At 49.6% G+C, this 20,919-nt stretch overlaps 1 protein-coding gene across 2 annotated transcripts in view; it reads right to left on the bottom strand.

The window, feature by feature from the left end:
- Positions 1–20,919, bottom strand: part of ltbp3 (latent transforming growth factor beta binding protein 3) — a 238,262-nt gene that overhangs the window by 129,119 nt on the left and 88,224 nt on the right. For both annotated transcript variants that reach the window (XM_078200930.1, XM_078200931.1), the window contains exon 2: positions 5,618–5,902. In XM_078200930.1, coding sequence (XP_078057056.1) covers positions 5,618–5,902 — 285 coding nt within the window. The remainder of the gene's footprint in view (positions 1–5,617; positions 5,903–20,919) is intronic.

Below are 20,919 nucleotides of genomic sequence, written 5' to 3'. Positions count from 1 at the left end.
GAAAATTCTGCCCCAAGGTTTTCCATCGCAGCCATTCTTCAGAGGCTGATATGTCAGAAGATATCATAGAATCCCGACAGTGCAGAGGGATGCCATTCGGCCCATCGAGTCTGCACAGACCACTCAGGCCCCATTCCCGTAACCCCAAATATTTACCCTCTAATCCCCGTGACACGAAGGGGCAATTTAGCACGGCCAATCCCCCTAACCCGCACATGTTTGGACACTAAAGGGCAATTTAGCATGGCCAATCCCCCTAACCTGCACATCTTTGGATACTAAGAGGCAACTAGTGTAGGTTAGGTGGATTGGCCATGCTAAATTGCCTCTTAGTGTCCAAAGATGTGTGGGTTAGGTGGATTGGCCATGCTAAATTGCCCCTTAGTGTCCAAAGATGTGCGGGTTAGGTGGATTGGCCATGCTAAATTGCCCCTTAGTGTCCAAAGATGTGCAGGTTAGGTGGATTGACCATGCTAAATTGCCTCTTAGTGTCCCAAGATGTGCAGGTTAGGGGGATTTGCCATGCTAAATTGCCCCTTAGTGTCCAAAGATGTGCAGGTTAGGTGGATTGGCCGTGCTAAATTGCCTCTTAGTGTCCAAAGATGTGCAGGTTAGGTGGATTGTCCATGCTAAATTGCCCCTTAGTGTCCAAAGATGTGCAGGTTAGGTGGATTGGCCATGCTAAATTGACCCTTTGTGTCCAAAGATGTGCAGGTTAGGTGGATTGGCCATGGATAATGTGTGGGGTTATGGGGATTGGGCGGGGCAGAGGGCCTGGGTAAATTACTCCGTCGGGGAGTCGGTGCAGACTCGATGGGCTGAATGGCCTCTTGTCCACAGTCGGGACGCTGTGAAATTTAAGGCGGGAAGCTGGATAGACACACGGGGGGAGAAAGGAATATAATGAGAAGGTGATAGAGTGAGGTGAAGAGGGGGGTCAGACAGAATCCGAGCATCATAGAATCACTACAGTACAGAAGGAGGCCATTTGGCCCATCAAGTTTGTACTGACCACAATTCCACCCAGGACCCATCCACTTAACCCCACATGTTTACCCTGCTAATCCCCCTGACATGAAGGGGCAATTTAGCATGGCCAATCCTCCTAACCTGCACATCTTTGGACATTAAGGGACAATTTAGCAATGGCCAATCCACCTAACCTGCACATCTTTGGACATTAAGGGACAATTTAGCAATGGCCAATCCACCTAACCTGCACATCTTTGAAGACTCATGTATAACAGGGACACACTGGGTTAAACGGCCTGCTTTGTAGGAAATTCAGTGCAGAAAGAAAGCCCCATCCATCTCCCTGATTTGCCCCCCTTCAAGAATGTCCTCCCCGGTTCCATGAGAATAATCCTCTCTCACACCAGCCGAAGCACCGAGGCTGCCAGCTCACCCTGGGCCTGTGCCAGGGAGGGATGGGGCACAGATTGTGCGAGTGTGTTCGAGCGTTGGAGCTGTCGGCCAAAGACGGACTTGCTCCTCCAAGTCCTGTATGGCTGAGCGGCGAAACACAATGCGGTGTGCACTCAACCCACTTTCAGCCAAGGCACCCGTCCGTAACTCACACGTGTCACTTATTCCATCGAATCATAGAATCCCTACAGTGCAGAAGGAGGCCATTCGGCCCATCGAATCTGCACCGACCACAATCCCACCCAGGCCCTATCCCCATAACCCCACGCATTTACCCTAGCTCATCCCCCTGACACTAAGGGGCAATTTAGCATGGCTAATCCACCTAACCTGCACATCTTTGGACACTAAGGGGCAATTTAGCATGGCCAATCCACCTAACCTGCACATCTTTGGACACTAAGGGGCAATTTAGCATGGCCAATCCACCAAACCTGCACATCTTTGGACACTAAGGGGCAATTTAGCATGGCCAATCCACCTAACCTACACATCTTTGGACACTAAGGGGCAATTTAGCATGGCCAATCCACCTAACCTGCACATCTTTGGACACTAAGGGGCAATTTAGCATGGCCAATCCACCTAACCTGCACATCGTTAGACACTAAGGGGCAATTTAGCATGGCAAATCCACCTAACCCGCACATCTTTGGACACTAAGGGGCAATTTAGCATGGCCAATCCACCAAACCTGCACATCTTTGGAGATTAAGGGGCAATTTAGCATGGCCAATCCACCTAACCCGCACATCTTTGGACACTAAGGGGTAATTTAGCATGGCCAATCCACCTAACCCGCACATCTTTGGACCGTGGGAGGAAATTGGAGCACCCGGAGGAAACCCACGCAGTCACGGGGAGAACGTGCAGACTCTGCACAGACAGTGACCCAAGCCGGGTATTGAACCCGGGTCCCTGGCGCTGTGCTAACCCACTGTGCCACCGTGCCGCCCCATAGATTCTTAATTCCAGATGTTTTTATGCACAATTCAAATTCCACCATCTGCCGTGGCGGGATTCGAACCCGGGTCCCCCAGAACATTAGCTGAGTTTCTGGATTCACAGCCGAGCGCGCAAGAAACAATACATTTCACTGTGGCCCAGTACCTGTGACAATAATAAATCTAATCAAACATGGACGTTTTCAGGGGGTTATGGACTTTTCCACAGAGAGCTTCAGGGTTTTAGGTGTCCAGATCACCAACAACCTGTCCTGGTCCCCCCCCCTGCCGACACTATAGTTACGAAAGCCCCACCAACGCCTCTACTTTCTCAGAAGTCTAAGAAAATTTGGCATGTCAGCTACGACTCTCACCAACCTTTACAGATGCACCATAGAAAGCATCCTTTCCGGGTGTATCACAGCTTGGTATGGGGCTCCAGCTCTGCCCAAGACCGCAAGGAACTACAAAAGGTCGTGAATGTAGCCCAATCCATCACGCAAACCAGCCTCCCATCCATTGACTCTGTCTACACTTCCCGCTGCCTCGGGGAAAAGCAGCCAGCATAATTAAGGACCCCACGCACCCCCGGACATTCTCTCTTCCACCTTCTTCCGTCGGGAAAAAGATACAAAAGTCTGAGGTCACGTACCAACCGACTCAAGAACAGCTTCTTCCCTGCTGCTGTCAGACTTTTGAATGGACCGACCTCGCACTAAGTTGATCTTTCTCTACACCCTAGCTGTGACTGTAACACTAAAGGTAAAAATTTATGTCTTAGTCACTAGTAAGGCTTACATTAACACTGCAATGAAGTTTCTGTGAAAATCCCCTAATCGCCACACTCCGGCGCCTGTTTGGGTTACACTGAGGGAGAATTTACCACCCTAACCAGCACGTCTTTCGGACTGTGGGAGGAAACCGGAGCACCCGGAGGAAACCCACGCAGACACGGGGAGAACGTGCAGACTCCGCACAGACAGTGACCCGAGCCGGAACTGAACTCAGGTCCTGGCGCTGTGAGGCAGAAGTGCCGCACCCACTGTGCCACCGTGCCGCACTACATTCTGCACCCTCTCCTTTCCTTCTCTATGAACAGTATGCTTTGTCTGTATCGTGCGCAAGAAACAATACTTTTCACTGTATACTAATACATGTGACAATAATAAGTGAAATCAAATATTAAGTTGATCTTTCCCTACACCCTAGCTATGACTGTAACACTACATTCTGCACTCTCTCCTTTCCTTCTCTATGAACGGTATGCTTTGTCTGTTACCAGGAAAGTGGATGAAGGGAAGGCGATGGATGTTGTCTCCCTGGATTTCAGCAAGGCCTTTGACAAGGTCCCTCATGGGAGGTTAGTTAGGAAGGTTCAGTCGCTAGGTATACATGGGGAGGTAGTAAATTGGATTAGACACTGGCTCAATGGAAGAAGCCAGAGAGTGGTTGTGGAGGATTGCTTCCCTGAGTGGAGGCCTGTGACTAGTGGTGTGCCGCAGGGATCGGTGTTGGGTCCATTGTTGTTTGTCATCTATATCAATGATCTGGATGATAATGTGGTAAATTGGATCAGCAAGTTTGCTGATGATACAATGATTGGAGGTGTAGTGGACAGTGAGGAAGGTTTTCAAAGCTTGCAGAGGGATTTGGACCAACTAGAAAAATGGGCTGAAAAATGGCAAATGGAATTTAACGCAGACAAGTGTGAGATATTGCACATTGGAAGGACAAACCAAAGTAGAACGTACAGGGTAAATGGTAGGACTCTGAAGAGTGCAGTTGAACAGAGGGATCTGGGAATACAGGTACAGAATTCCCTAAAAGTGACATCACAGGTGGATAGGGTCGTAAAGAGTGCCTTTGGTACATTGGCCTTTATAAATCGGAGTATCGAGTACAAAAGTTGGAGTGTTATGGTAAGGTTATATAAGGCATTGGTGAGGCCGAATTTGGAGTATTGTGTACAGTTTTGGTCACCTAGTTACAGGAAGGATGTAAATAAGGTTGAAAGAATGCAGAGAAGGTTCACAAGGATGTTGCCGGAACTTGAGAAGCTGAGTTACAGAGAGAGATTGAATAGGTTGGGACTTTATTCCCTGGAGCGTAGAAGATTGAGGGGAGATTTGATAGAGGTGTATAAGATTTTGATGGGTATAGATAGAGTGAATGCAAGCAGGCTTTTTCCGCTGAGGCTAGGGGAGAAAAGAACCAGAGGGCATGGGTTAAGGGTGAAAGGAGAAAAGTTTAAAGGGAATATTAGGGGGGGCTTCTTCACGCAGAGTGGTGGGAGTGTGGAATGAGCTGCCGGATAAAGTGGTAAATGCTTTTAACATTTAAGAAAAACTTGGACGGGTTCATGGATGAGAGGGGTGTGGAGGGATATGGTCCAAGTGCAGGTCAGTGGGACTAGGCAAATAATAAGAACATAAGAAATAGGAGCAGGAGTAGGCCATCTGGCCCTTCGAGCCTGCCCCGCCATTCAACAAGATCATGGCTGATCTGAAGCGAATCAGTTCCACTTACCCACCTGCTCCCCATAACCCTTAATTCCCTTATCGATCAGAAAACTATCTACCCGTGATTTAAACATATTCAACGAGGAAGCCTCCACCACTTCAATGGGCAGAGAATTCCAGAGATTCACTACCCTCTGAGAGAAGAAGTTCCCCCTCAACTCTGTTCTGAACCGGCCCCCCCTTATTTTGAGGCTGTGCCCTCTCGTTCTGGTTTCCCTTCTAAGTGGAAAGAACCTCTCCACCTCTACCCTATCCAGCCCCTTCATTATCTTATATGTCTCTATAAGATCACCCCTCATCCTTCTAAACTCCAACGAGTACAGACCCAATCTGTTTAATCTCTCCTCATAAGCCACACCCGTCACCTCCGGTATCAACCTGGTGAACCTTCTCTGCACTCCCTCCGAGGCCAGTATATCCTTTCGCAAATAAGGAGACCAAAACTGCACACAGTACTCCAGTTGCGGCCTCACCAGTGCCTTGTCCAGTTGCAGCAAGACCTCCCTGCTTTTATATTCTATCCCCCTCGCGATAAAGGAATGATGGTTCGGCACAGCCAAGAAGGGCCAAAAGGCCTGTTTCTGAGCTGTAAATTTTCTATGGTTCGATAGCGCGCAAGAAACAATACTTTTCACTGTATCCCAATACATGTGACAATAATAAATCAAATCAAATTCGGAATGCCCACTGATCCTGTAAACAAGCAAGAGGGAAGAAAGAGGGAGGTACCTTCTGGTCTCTGCGACTGTCCTCCGGAGTTTGATGTGCCTCCGTGGGTGAATTTGCCCTGCTCCCCGGGGCTCTGGGAGTCGGGGGTGAGCTGGAGGGTAAAGACCGAGTGCTTGTAGGTTTCCGACACCTTGTCTGGAGGCTGTTCCCCCGCCGGCGGTTGCTGCGGTTGAGACTGTTCCCTCACCAAAATCTGACAGAACTTGCCGGTGAAGTTGAAGGGGCAGTGACATCGATTCCTGGAGCTGCACTGTCCTCCATTCATGCAGGGCAGGGGGCACACAACTGCAAGATGGGCAAAGAGCGCAACGGTTAGCGCAGATAGAACAATCAGACCACCGCTGTCCTGTGCCCATCACAGAGACGCCCGGGGCTTCGCTTGCCCCGAAACCGGAAAGTCCCGCCCGCGTTCGACCCATGGTCCGCCCCCTCCCACCTCCCTCGTCCGATTCCCGTGGCCAACAGGGCGGGAAAACTCCGGTTCTGGTCTCAACATGGCAAGAGGGACAAACAGAGAGAGTGAAAAATCGATATTTCAGCTGACCAGAGGGGTTGGAAAATGGCCCTTTCCTGCTTCTAGTTTCAATGTTTTGAATAGAATGTCGGTGGACTAAAGCTTCAGGTTTTTAGGTGTCCAGATCACCAACAACCTGTCCTGGTCCCCCCCACGCCGACACTATAGTTAAGAAAGCCCCACCAACGTCTCTACTTTCTCAGGAGACGAAGGAAATTTGGCATGTCAGCTACGACTCTCACCAACTTTTACAGATGCCCCATAGAAAGCATTCTTTCTGGTTGTATAACAGCTTGGTCTGGGCTCCTGCTCTGCCCAAGACCGCAAGGAACTACAAAAGGGTCCTGAATGTAGCCCAATCCATCACGGAAAACCAGCCTCCCATCCATTGACTCTGTCTACACTTCCCACTGCCTCGGGAAAAGCAGCCGGCATAATCAAGGACCCCACGCACCCCGGACATTCTCTCTTCCACCTTCTTCCTTCAGGAAAAAGATACAAAAATCTGAGGTCACGTACCGACCGACTCAAGAACAGCTTCTTCCCTGCTGCCGTCAGACTTTTGAATGGACCGACCTCGCATTAAGTTGATCTTTCTCTACACCCTAGCTATGACTGTAACACTACATTCTGCACCCTCTCCTTTCCTTCTCTATGAACGGTATGCTTTGTCTGTATAGCGCGCAAGGAACAATACTTTGCACTGTATCCCAATACATGTGACAATAATAAATCAAATCGAATAAATCCCGAACCCTAATGCAGTCGGGAATTTGGGAAAAATGTCTTTACGGAGAGAATGGAGAGAATGTTAAAAATAGGTTTAAAGTTTATTTATTAGTCACAAGTAAGGCTTACATTAACACTGCAATGAAGTTACTGTGAAATTCCCCTCGTCGCCACACTCCGGCACCTGTTCGGGTCAATGCCCCCTAACCAGCGCGTCTTTCGGACTGTGGGAGGAAACCGGAGCACCCGGAGGAAACCCACGCAGACACGGGGAGAACGTGCAGACTCCACACAGACAGTGACCCAAGCCGGGAATCGAACCCGGGTCCCTGGCGCTGTGAAGCAGCAGTGCTAACCCACATGGAGTGAATAGTGTCGATAGGTCTAGAGTAGAGTCATAGCATCGTAGAATCCCTACAGTGCAGAAGGAGGCCATTCGGCCCATCGAGTCTGCACCAACCCCAATCCCACCCAGACCCTATTCCCGTAACCCCACAGATTTATCCTGCTAATCCACCTGACACTCAGGGTCAATTTAGCACGGCCAATTCACCTAACCCGCACATCTTTTGGACTGAGGGAGGAAACCGGAGCACCCGGAGGAAACCCACGCAGACACGGGGAGAATGTGCAGACTCCACACAGACAGTGACCCAAGCCGGGAATTGAACCCAGAACCCTGGCACTGTGAGGCCGCAGTGCTAACCCACTGTGCCGCCGTGCCACCCAAATCATGGTCCTTAAAATGGTGAAGGGGTTTCAGTAGGATAGACGTAGAGAAGATGTTTGCACTTGTGGGGGGAGACCAGAACTCAGAGCAATAGGGCGTTGGTGAGGCCACACCTGGAGTATTGTGTGCAGTTTTGGTCTCCTTATCTGAGGAAGGATGTCCTTGCTATAGAGGGAGCGCAGCGATGGTTTACCAGGCTGATTCCTGGGATGGCAGGTCTGTCATATGAGGAGAGACTAAGTCGGTTAGGATTATATTCACTGGAGTTTAGAAGAGTGAGAGGGGATCTCATAGAAACTTATAAAATTCTAACAGGGTTGGACAGGGTAGATTCAGAAAGAATGTTCCCGATGGTGGGGGGAGTCCAGAACTAGGGGGTCATAGTTTGAGGATAAGGGGTAAACCTTTTAGGGATTGAGGTGAGGAGAAATTTCTTCACCCAGAGAGTGGTGGAATTCACTCCCACAGAAAGTAGTTGAGGCCAAAACGTTGTGTGATTTCAAGAAGAAATTAGATTTCGCTCTCGGGGATAAAGGGATCGAGGGATATGGGGGGGAAGCGGGGGAAACAGGATATTGAATTGGATGATCAGCTGTGGTCATCAAACATTCTTTCTGAATCTCCCCTGTCTTACCCTGCTAGAATTTTATAAGTTTCTATGAGATCCCCTCTCACTCTTCTAAACTCCAATGAATACAAAAGGTCGTGAATGTAGCCCAATCCATCACGCAAACCAGCCTCCCATCCATTGACTCTGTCTACACTTCCCGCTGCCTCGGGGAAAAGCAGCCAGCATAATCAAGGACCCCACGCACCCCGGACATTTTCTCTTCCACCTTCTTCCTTCGGGAAAAAGATACAAAAGTCTGAGGTCACGTACCAACTGACTCAAGAACAACTTCTTCCCTGCTGCTGTCAGACTTTTGAATGGACCTACCTCGCATTAAGTTGGTCTTTCTCTGCACCCTAGCTATGACTGTAACACTACATTCTGCACTCTCTCCTTTCCTTCTCTATGAACGGTATGTTTTGTCTGTATAGCGTGCAAGAAACAATATTTTTCACTGTATCCCAATACATGTTACAATAATAAATCAAATCAATCAAATTCTGAGGCTGTATAAGGCACTGATCAGACCCCATTTGGAGTATTGTGGGCAGTTTTGGGCCCCGTATCCAAGGAAGGATGTGCCGGCCTTGGAAAGGGTCCAGAGGAGGTTCACAAGAATGATCCCTGGAATGAAGAGCTTGTCGTATGAGGAACGGTTGAGGACTCTGGGTCTGTACTCGTTGGAGTTTAGAAGGATGAGGGGGCATCTTATTGAAACTTACAGGATACTGCGAGGCCTGGATAGAGTGGACGTGGAGAGGATGTTTCCACTAGTAGGAAAAACTAGAACCAGAGGGCACAAACTCAGGCTAAAGGGACGATCCTTTAAAGCAGAGATGAGGAGGAATTTCTTCAGCCAGAGAGTGGTGAATCTGTGGAACTCTTTGCCGCAGAAGGCTGTGGAGGCCGGGTCATTGAGTGTCTTTAAGACAGAGATAGATAGGTTCTTGATTAATAAGGGGATCAGGGGTCATGGGGAAAAGGCAGGAGAATGGGGATGAGAAAAATATCAGCCATGATTGAATGGCGGAGCAGACTCGATGGGCCGAGTGGCCTCATTCTGCTCCTATGTCTTATGTTCCTGTGATTAACATCTCCATGTGACATTGGGCAGGAATTCTCCAAGAGTCCGGGCCAACATTCCTCCCTCAATCAAAACACCATGAATAGAAAACAACTTTTCATTGGCTCCACTGCCAATGTGTTTGCGTTACGATTGCCGACATAATCACAGCAATGGAACGCATCCAAGCAACACGATAATAAAGATACGACACGCAGGAGCAAGGACTTTGATGCTGCACTCTGCTGTGGGGATATTTTAACAGGAAACAGGTGCGGCTGACTTGCTAGATAAAAATAATTTGTGCAGTTCTTCCCTCACTGACTTCCCTTGGATGGTGAGACTGTGATCTCACTGTCTGCACAGGTTCCATCAGTTGTGTTACTGTCCCTTCGCACTGACCTTCCCCTGAGAAACAGGTTAGTCTGCAAAACCACATCCAGGACAAGCAAGGGTGACAAAACATATTCTGTCCTATCTGGGAGTCTCTAAAATTACACAGTGAGTGATCCTTACCCTGCTGAATAAACAGTGACTCTGTACAGTTACACAGTGAGTGATCCTTACCCTGCTGAATAAACAGTGACTCTGTACAGTTACACAGTGAGTGATCCTTACCCTGCTGAATAAACAATGTTGTAACCTGTCCTGGGAGTGTTTGATGGGGGACAATGTAGAGGGAGCATTATTCTGTATCTAACCCCGTGCTGTACCTGTCCTGGGAGTGTTTGATGGGGGACAGTGTGGAGGGAGCTTTACTCTGTATCTAACCCCGTGCTGTACCTGTCCTGGGAGTGTTTGGTGGGGACAGTGTAGAGGGAGCTTTACTCTGTATCTAACCCCGTGCTGTACCTGTCCTGGGAGTGTTTGATGTGGGACAGTGAAGAGGGAGCTTTACTCTGTATCTAACCCCGTGCTGTACCTGTCCTGGGAGTGTTTGATGGGGGACAGTGTGGAGGGAGCTTTACTCTGTATCGAACCCCGTGCTGTCCCTGTCCTGGGAGTGTTTGATGGGGACAGTGTAGAGGGAGCATTACTCTGTATCTAACCCCGTGCTGTCCCTGTCCTGGGAGTGTTTGATGGGGGACAGTGGAGAGGGAGCTTTACTCTGTATCTAACCCCGTGCTGTGGGGGACAGTGTAGAGGGAGCTTTACTCTGTATCTGATCCTGTGCTGTACCTGTCCTGGGAGTGTTTGATGGGGGACAGTGTAGAGGGAGCTTTACTCTGTGTGTAACCTCATGCTGTACCTGTCCTGGGAGTGTTTGATGGGGACAATGTAGAGGGAGCTTTACTCCGTATCTAACTCCGTGTTGTACCTGTCCTGGGAGTATTTGATGGGAGACAGTGTAGAGGGAGTTTACTCTGCATCTAACCCCGTGCTGTACCTGTCCTGGGAGTGTTTGATGGGGGACAGTGTAGAGGGAGCTTTACTCTGTATCTAACCCGTGCTGTACCTGTCCTGGGAGTGTTTGATGGGGGACAGTGTAGAGGGAGCTTTACTCTGTATCTAACCCCGTGCTGTACCTGTCCTGGGAGTGTTTGATGGGGACAGTGTAGAGGGAGCTTTACTCTGTATCTAACCCCGTGCTGTACCTGTCCTGGGAGTGTTTGATGGGGACAGTGTAGAGGGAGCTTTACTCTGTATCTAACCCCGTGCTGTACCTGTCCTGGGAGTGTTTGATCGGGGACAGTGCAGAGGGAGCTTTACTCTGTATCTAACCCCATGCTGTACCTGTCCTGGGTGTGTTTGATGGGGACAGTGTAGAGGGAACTTTACTCTGTATCTAACCCCATGCTGTACCTGTCCTGGGAGTGTTTGATGGGGACAGTGTAGAGGGAGCTTTACTCTGTATCTAACCCCGTGCTGTACCTGTCCTGGGAGTGTTTGATGGGGGACAGTGTAGAGGGAGTTTACTCTGCATCTAACCCTGTGCTGTACCTGTCCTGGGAGTGTTTGATTCTACGCTGGGTCCTTTTTTTACAAGCTCTGACACCCCACACTGCGCAGGTAAGAAAGATCACAGAATGGAGGTGAGAATTCGAGTTCACTAACACAAGATAGGACTGGTTTGAGCAGTTCTGGTCACTCGTGGTCTGGATCCAGAATATCTGTGTTAACTGCAAAACATTAGTAACAAAAGCCGCCCCAGTCATAGATGTAATCCAAGGAAAGATTCCGATGAATGAAATCACTCTCTGTGCAATTTCCCCCGTCTTTATTCCTTATCCAAATCCAACTTCTATGATCCTGATCCAAGAACAAGTTGATTTGCAACTCCTTTGAGTCTAAAAAATGTGGGTGGATACCTTTTCTGTTCACTTTTATTATTCTGGAGTTGGCGTGTTGCTATCAAGGCCGGAACTGTCCGTTTGATGATGGCATGTCGATATTACAGAGTAGTTGCAGCACGGCAGGAGGCCACTTGGCCCATTGTGTGTGCTGGCTCCTCCGAGGGAACCCAGTTCCCCACCTTCTCCCCGTAACCCTTACACACTAAAGAACAAGCAAAGAACAATACAGCACAGGAACAGGCCCTTCGGCCCTCCAAGCCCGTGCCGCTCCCTGGTCCAACCTAGACCATTCTTTTGTATCCCCCCATTCCCACTCCGTTCATGTGGCTATTGTGGTGAACCATTGTTGGTTCCCACCAGGAGTGCTGAGCCATGGTTGGCCAGCACTATGGGTTAGTAGATATGTTACTGTTGGGGTTAGGGTTGGGCTGTTCTACCTGTTAATATTGTCCTGTGGTACACTCCAGTTGGCTCCGCCTTCCTGGAGAGGTATAAAGGTCACTGCTCTGTCTGGTGACCCTTTAGTCTGGGATTGTATATTGTATATAGCAGCTCCGTTATTGTTGGTAATAAAAGCCTTTATTTCCCGGGTACAACCTAGCCTCCCGTGTGATTTATCGCGCATCAGCTATCTAGATAAGTCTTAAACGTTCCCAGTGTGTCCGACTCCACCACCTTGCCCGGCAGCGCATTCCAGGCCCTCACCACCCTCTGTGTAAAATACGTCCTTCTGATATCCGTGTTAAACCTCCCCCCACCCTCACCTTGAACCTATGACCCCTCGTGAACGTCACCACCGACCTGGGAAAAAGCTTCCCACCGTTCACCCTATCTATGCCTTTCATAATTTTATACACCTCTATTAGGTCACCCCCTCATCCTCCGTCTTTCCAGTGAGAACAACCCCAGTTTACCCAATCTCTCCTCATAACTAAGCCCCTCCATACCAGGCAACGTCCTGGTAAACCTCTTCTGTACTCTCTCTAAAGCCTCCACGTCCTTCTGGTAGTGTGGCGACCAGAACTGGACGCAGTATTCAAAATGCGGCCGAACCAACGTTCTATACAACCGCAACATCAGACCCCAACTTTTGTACTCTATGCCCCGTCCTATAAAGGCAAGCATGCCATATGCCTTATTCACTACCTTCTCCACCTGTGACGTCACCTTCAAGGATCCGTGGACTTGCACACCCAGGTCCCTCTGCGTATCTACACCCTTTATGGTTCTGCCATTTATCGTATAGCTCCCCCCTACGTTAGTTCTACCAAAATGCATCACTTCGCATTTATCTGGATTTTCTTTACGGATAACAGTCTCATTCCCTCTTGTGAACCTTCTGCCTCCACCATTCTCACAGGCGGCGCATTCCAGACCCGAACCACTCGCTGAGCGAAAAAGTTTTTTTTTTATTCATTTGTGGGACAAGGGCGTCGCTGGCCGGGCCCAGCATTTATTGCCCATCCCTAGTTGCCCCTTGAGAAGGTGGTGGTGAGCCGCCATCTTGAATCGCTGCAGTCCACGTGCTGTGGGTTGACCCACAATGCCGTTAGGGAGGGAGTTCCAGGATTTTGACCCAGCGACTGCGAAGGAACGGCCGATATACTCCCAAGGGTGGCACAGTGGGTTAGCGCTGCTGCCTCACAGCGCCAGGGACCCGGGTTCGATACTGGACTCAGGTGGCTGTCTGTGTGGGGTCTGCATGTTCTCCCCGTGTCTGCGTGGGTTTCCTCCGGGTGCTCCGGTTTCCTCCCACAGTCCAAAGATGTGCGGGTAAATACATGGGGTTACGGGGATAGGGGATAGGGCCTGGGTGGGATTGTTGTTGGTGAAGACTCGATGGGCCGAATAGCCTCTTTCTGCACTGTAGGGATTCTATGATTCCAAACATTGAACATGGCGGAAGGATACTATTTGGCCCATCGAGTCTGCGCCGAATTTACGACAGAGCATTTCACCCATGCCTTATCCCTGCAACCCCAAGTATTTACCTCACTAATCCCTCTAACCTCCTATCTCTCCAATCCACCTAACCTGCACATCTTTGGACACTAAGGGGCAATTTAGCACGGCCAATCCACCTAACCCACACATCTTTGGACACTAAGGGGCAATTTAGCATGGCCAATCCACCTAACCCACACATATTTGGACACTAAGTGGAAAGTTAACATGGCGAATCCACCTAATCTGTACATATTTGGACACTAAGTGGCAATTTAGCATGGCCAATCCACCTAACCTACACATATTTGGACACTAAGTGGAAAGTTAACATGGCGAATCCACCTAACCCGCACATCTTTTGACACTAAGGGGCAATTTAGCACGGCCAAACCACCTAACCCGCACATCTTTGGACACTAAGGGGCAATTTAGCATGGCCAATCCACCTAACCTGCACATCTTTGGATACTAAGGGACAATTTGGCATGGCCAATGCATCTCACCTGCACATCTTTGGATACTAAGGGACAATTTGGCATGGCCAATGCATCTCACCTGCACATCTTTAGACACTAAGTGACAATTTAGCATGGCCAATCCACCTAACCTGCACATCTTTGGACACTAAGGGACAATTTAACATGGCCAATCCACCTAACCTACACATATTTGGACACTAAGTGGAAATTTAACATGGCGAATACACCTAATCTGTACATCTTTGGACACTAAGTGGCAATTTAGCATGGCCAATCCACCTAACCCGCACATCTTTTGACACTAAGGGGCAATTTAGCATGGCCAATCCACCTAACCCGCACATCTTTGGACACGAAGGGGCAATTTAGCATGGCCAATCCACCTAACCTGCACATCTTTGGACACTAAGGGACAATTTAAAATGGCCAATCCACCTAACCTGTACATACTTGGACACTAAGGGGCAATTTAGCACGGCCAATCCACCTAACCTGCACATCTTTAGACACTAAGGGGCAAGTTAACAAGGCCCAATCCACCTAACCTGCACATCGTTCGGACTGTGGGAGGAATCCGGAGCACCCGGTGGAAACCCACGCCGACACGACGGGGGGAGAACGTGCAGACTCCGCACAGACAGTGATCCCAAGCCGGGAATCGAACCCGGGTCCCTGGCGCTGTGAGGCAGCAGTGCTAACCCGCTGTGCCACCGTGCCGCCCTGGTGGAGAGCGAGAGAGAGACCCAAAGTTGGCTTGTCTGGCCTTTAGTAACTTTCGTTCGCTGGGATCGGGAGAAGGCGACCAGTACAAGTTTTAACCCCTCTGCCCGTGCAATGTGCCATGCAGTGTGCCACCCTGAAGAGTGGTCATCAATGGCCCTTTGACTCAGTGTCAAGGAACCTGCAAAAAATGCCATGTGAGGTTTCACAACACTGTTTATTTTGTTTGGCCTCCGGTTATGGTATTTATAGAATCCAGATGTGTTCAACACGGCGATTAACTCAGAGGATTTCGGAACGGAACAGCTGCGATGCAGTGAAACCCGTTTCTTACCCACTTTTTGACCACATGTGTATCTCACCAGAGCTCACACACCCCTCCCACTGCCCGCCACCCCCGCCCCCACTCCCAAAATACAACTCCTTTCACCGTCGGTCGTGCGGAATGTGGCCACCAGGAATCAGAATGAAACAACTCCTGTTTGTTATCTGGCCGCAGCACAATGTGGAAGTGTTGGCCTGTTGCTCAACTCCCGACAGGGGGAAGGATGGAATGTCTGCGTCTCGGGAAGTAAAATGGCCAATAAAATTGAAATGGAAAGGATGAGCGCTGTTTGTGTCTCCCACAATAACCATCCTTCGGCAAGAGGTTTTGCTGCTTGTACCTCCTATCCAGGAAACGCCTTGCTGGTTTAGGATTAGAACTGGGTCTCGTTCATCAACTTGCTGGCTCTTAAGAAGGTCATCGAAAGAACATAGAAACATAGAAAAATTACAGCACAAAACAGGGCCTTCGGCCCCACAAGTTGTGCCGAACATATCCCTACCTTTTAGGCCTACCTATAACCCTCCATCCTATTAAGTCCCATGTACTCATCCAGGAGTCTCTCAAAAGACCCCATTGAGTTTGCCTCCACCACCACTGACGGCAGCCGATTCCACTCGCCCACCACCCTCTGTGTGAAAAACTTCCCCCTAACATTTCCCCTGTACCTACCCCCCAGCACCTTAAACCTGTGTCCTCTCATAGCAGCCATTTCCACCCTGGGAAAAAGCCTCTGAGAGTCCACCCGATCTATGCCTCTCAACATCTTATATACCTCTATCAGGTCACCTCTCATCCTACGTCTCTCCAAGGAGAAAAGACCGAGCTCCCTCAGCCTATCCTCATAAGGCATGCCACTCAATCCAAGCAACATCCTTGTAAATCGCCTCTGCACCCTTTCAATCTTTTCCACATCCTTCCTGTAATGAGGTGACCAGAACTGAGCACAGTACTCCAAGTGGGGTCTGACGAGGGTCTTATATAGCTGCATCATTATCCCCGGACTCCTAAACGCAATCCCTCGATTGATAAAGGCCAGCACGCCATACGCCTTCTTAACCACCTCCTCCACCTGCGGGGCCGATTTTAGAGTCCTATGGACCCGGACCCCAAGGTCCTTCTGATCCTCTACAGTACTAAGAGTCTTTCCCTTTATCTTGTACTCCTTCATCCCATTTTACCTGCCAAAATGGACCACTACGCATTTATCAGGGTTGAAGCCCATCTGCCACTTGTCCGCCCAGTCTTGCATCCTATCTATGTCCCTCTGTAACTTCTGACATCCCTCCAGACTATCCACAACCCCACCAACCTTCGTGTCGTCGGCAAACTTACCAACCCATCCCTCCACTTCCTCATCCAGGTCATTTATGAAAATGACAAACAGCAAGGGTCCCAGAACAGATCCCTGGGGCACACCACTGGTGACCGACCTCCTAGGACATCTACTAATTTCATTTGATTTATTATTGTCACGTGTATTGGGGTACAGTGAAAAGTATTGTTTCTTGCGCGCTATACAGACAAAAGAAAGGGTGACGTGGTGGCACGGTGGGTTAGCGCTGCTGCCTCACAGCGCCAGGGAGCCGGGTTCGATTCCCGGCTTGGGTCACTGTCTGTGTGGAGTCTGCACGTTCTCCCCGTGTCTGCGTGGGTTTCCTCCGGGTGCTCCGGTTTCCTCCCACACTCCAAAGACGTGCTGGTTAGGGTGCTAAATTCTCCCTCAGTGTAACCCGAACAGGCGCCGGAGTGTGTGGCGACTAGGGGGATTTTCACAGTAACTTCATTGCTGTGTTAATGTAACCTTACTTGTGACACTAATAAATAAACTTTAATAACACAATCAAAGTCAGACAGGTTAGGGTGGATTGGCCGTGTTAAATTCTCCCTCAGTGTAACCCAAACAGGTGCTGGAGTGTGGCGACTAGGGGATTTTCACAGTAACTTCATTGCCTCCCATCCATTGACTCTGTCGACACTTCCCGCTGCCTCGGGGAAAAGCAGCCGGCATAATCAAGGACCCCACGCACCCCGGACATTCTCTCTTCCACCTTCTTCCGTCGGGAAAAAGATACAAAAGTCTGAGGTCACGCACCGACCGACTCAAGAACAGCTTCTTCCCTGCTGCTGTCAGACTTTTGAATGGACCTACCTTGCAAAAAGTTGGTCTTTCTCTACACCCTAGCTATGACTGTAACACTACATTCTGCACCCTCTCCTTTCCTTCTCTATGAACGGTATGCTTTGTCTGTATAGCGCGCAAGAACCAATACTTTTCACTGTATCCCAACACATGTGACAATAATAAATCTGATATTAAGTTGATCTTTCTCGACACCCTGGCTACGACTGTAACGCTACATTCTGCACTCTCTCCTTTAGAAACATAGAAACCCTACAGTACTGAAAGAGGCCATTCGGCCCATCGAGTCTGCACCGACCACAATCCCACCCAGGCCCTACCCCCATATCCCTACATATTTTACCCGCTAATCCCTCTAATCTACGCATCCCAGGACACTAAGGGGCAATTTTTAGCACGGCCAATCAACCTAACCCGCACATCTTTGGACTGTGGGAGGAAACCGGAGCACCCGGAGGAAACCCACGCAGACACGGGGAGAATGTGCAAACTCCACACAGGCAGTGACCCAAGCCGGGAATCGAACCCAGGTCCGTGGCGCTGTGAAGCAGCAGCGCTAACCACTGTGCTACCGTGCCGCCCCTTTCCTTCTCTATGAACGGTATGCTTTGTCTGTATAGCGTGCAAGAAACAATACTTTTCACTGTATCCCAATACATGTGACAATGATAAATCTAATATTAAGTTGATCTTTCTCTACACCCTAGCTATGACTGTAACACTACATTCTGCACCCTCTCCTTTCCTTCTCTATGAACGGTATGCTTTGTCTGTACAGAGCGCACGAAACAATACTTTTCACTGTATCCCAATACATGTGGCAATAATAAATCAAATCAAATAATGTGAGCCTACTTGTGACACTAATAAAATAAATGAACTTAACATGATAAATCAAATCAAATCGAAAGGCCCTTAACCACCCGTTTGCGGAGAGTGTGGGACATGGATCGTCTTGGCTTGCATCAATTTCTCTGCTCGGAAAGGGCCCGCGCTGAGGCAGCTGTGTCTCTGCTCACGCCGTTACAAAATACAGATTTAGTCTGCGCTGCAGGGGCTCTGCGTTTGCTAACAAGCCACTGCTCTGCGCTTCCTGTCAATTAAGTACTTCCTCGCAGCGTAAGTGCTCTATCATTAATTGGCCTCAGTTTTACCCGGAGGCCTGGTCTCCGACAGGCCCTGGGATCCCCGCGCGTTCTTGTGGGCGGCTGGAGTAGCCTCGGCTGGCCACACTCATCGCAGCTGACAGCTGCAATGGGAAAAGTAACCCTCAGGTTGTTCAGGGTCTGTCAGGGGCTTTAATTGGTCCCCGGTCTACGAGGAACCACCTGGAATTCCTGAAAGAGTACTTTTTTCAGGATGTAATGATTTGCCTCATTTCCCCTTGGCTTTCCTCCCCGGCGATCACGTGCTCCCGGAGGTTCCATCAGCCTCACGCTCGGCGACTGACGCTGGGTAGCCTCATTAGGAGGGTCCCCTTCCAGTCGGGGGAGCACTTCAGCGGTCACGGGCATTCGGCCTCTGATCTTCGGGTCAGCGTTCTCCAAGGCGGCCTTCACGACACACGACAGCGCAGAGTCGCTGAGCAGAGACTGACAGCCAAGTTCCGCACACATGAGGACGGCCTCAACCGGGGACCTTGGGTTCATGTCACACTATCTGTAACCCCCACGACTTGCCTGGGCTTGCAAAATCTCACTAACTGTCCCGGCTGGAGACAATACACATCTCTTTAACCTGTGCTTAACCCTCTCTCCACTCACATTGTCTGTACCTTTAAGACTTGATTACCTGTAAAGACTCGCATTCCAACCATTATTTTGTAAATTGAGTTTGTGTCTTCATATGCCCTGTTTGTGAACACAAGTCCTCACTCATCTGATGAAGGAAGCTTGTGCCGCCAAATGAACCTGTTGGACTTTAACCTGGTGTTCTGAGACTTCTTACTGTGCCCACCCCAGTCCAACGCCGGCATCTCCACATTATAGCCTCATTAGGGGCAGCGGTTCAAGCCCCCCTGGAGCGGTCAGCTCCGGTTCCGCCCCCGAGGACTTTCTCAGAATGAAAATCGAAGCCAAAGAACTGAATTTTACAGGCGGAACTATTAACTGTGGGCGGCACGGTTGGCACAGTGGGTTGGCATTGCTGCCTCACAGCGCCAGGGACCCGGCTTCAGTTCCCGGCTTGGGTCACTGTCTGTGTGGAATCTGCACGTTCTCCCCGTGTCTGCGTGGGTTTCCTCCGGGTGCTCCGGTTTCCTCCCACAGTCCGAAAGACGTGCTGGTTAGGTGGATTGGGCCGTGCTAAATTCTCCCTTACTGTCCAAAGATGTGCGGGTTAGGTGGATTGGCCGTGCTAAATTCTCCCTTAGTGTCCAAAGATGTGCGGGTTAGGTGGATTGGCCGTGCTAAATTGCCTCTTAGTGCCCAAAGATGTGTAGGCTAGGTGGATTGGCCATGCTAAATTGCCCCTTAGTGTCCAAAGATGTGTAGGTTTGGTGGATTGGCCATGCTAAATTGCCCCTTAGTGTCCAAAGATGTGCAGGTTAGGTGGATTGGCCATGCTAAATTGCCCCTTAGTGCCCAAAGATGTGCGGGTTAGGTGGATTGGCCATGCTAAATAGCCACTTAGTGTCCAAAGATGTGTGGGTTAGATGGATTGGCCATGCTAAATTGCCTCTTAGTGCCCAAAGATGTGTAGGCTAGGTGGATTGGCCATGCTAAATTGCCCCTTAGTGTCCAAAGATGTGCAGGTTAGATGGATTGGCCATGCTAAATTGCCCCTTAGTGTCCAAAAATGTGCAGGTTAGGTGGATTGGCCATGCTAAATTGCCCCTTAGTGTCCAAAGATGTGCAGGTTAGGTGGATTGGCCACGCTACATTGCCTCTTAGTGTCCAAAGATGTGTGGGTTAGGGGGATTGGCCATGCTAAATTGCCCCTTAGTGTCCAAAGATGTGCAGGTTAGATGGATTGGTCATGCTAAATTGCCCCTTAGCTTTTGTTTTACTCATTCCTGGGACATGGGCGCCGCTGGCCGGGCCCAGCATTTATTGCCCATCCCTAGTTGCCCCTTGGAGGGCAGTTGAGAGTCAACCACATTGCTGTGGCTCTGGAGTCACATGTAGGCCAGACCGGGGTAAGGACGGCAGATTTCCTTCCCTAAAGGAACCAGATGGGTTTTTCCGACAATGGGTCATCAGTAGATTCTTAATTCCAGATATTTTTTATTGAATTCAAATTCCACCAGCTGCCGTGGCGGGATTCGAACCCGGGTCCCCAGAACATTCGCTGAGTTTCTGGATTAATAGTCCAGCGATAATACCACTGGGCGTCCCCCAAATGCATTTTTATTAATGACCTGGATGAGGGCGTTGAAGGATGGATGAGTAAATTTGCGGATGACACTAAAGTCGGTGGAGTTGTAGACAGTGCGGAGGGAAGTGGCAGGTTACAGAGGGACATGGATAAACTGCAGAGCTGGGCTGAGAGGTGGCAAATGGAGTTTAATGTGGAAAAGTGTGAGGTGATTCACTTTGGAAGGAGTAACAGGAATACAGAGTACTGGGCTAATGGTAAGATACTTGATAATGTGGATGAACAGAGGGATCTGGGTGTCCATGTGCATAGATCCCTGAAAGTTGGCACCCAGGTTGATAGGGTTGTTAAGAAGGCGTACGGTGTGTTAGCTTTTATTGGTAGAGGGATTGAGTTTCGGAGCCAGGAGGTCATGCTGCAACTGTACAAAACT

The sequence above is a fragment of the Mustelus asterias genome, chromosome 33 (genome assembly GCF_964213995.1).
Source record: "Mustelus asterias chromosome 33, sMusAst1.hap1.1, whole genome shotgun sequence".
In the NCBI taxonomy this organism is placed as follows: Eukaryota; Metazoa; Chordata; class Chondrichthyes; order Carcharhiniformes; family Triakidae; genus Mustelus; species Mustelus asterias.
The sequence above is the reverse complement of the archived record's forward strand: the minus strand, read 5'-3'. Positions and strand labels throughout refer to the sequence as shown.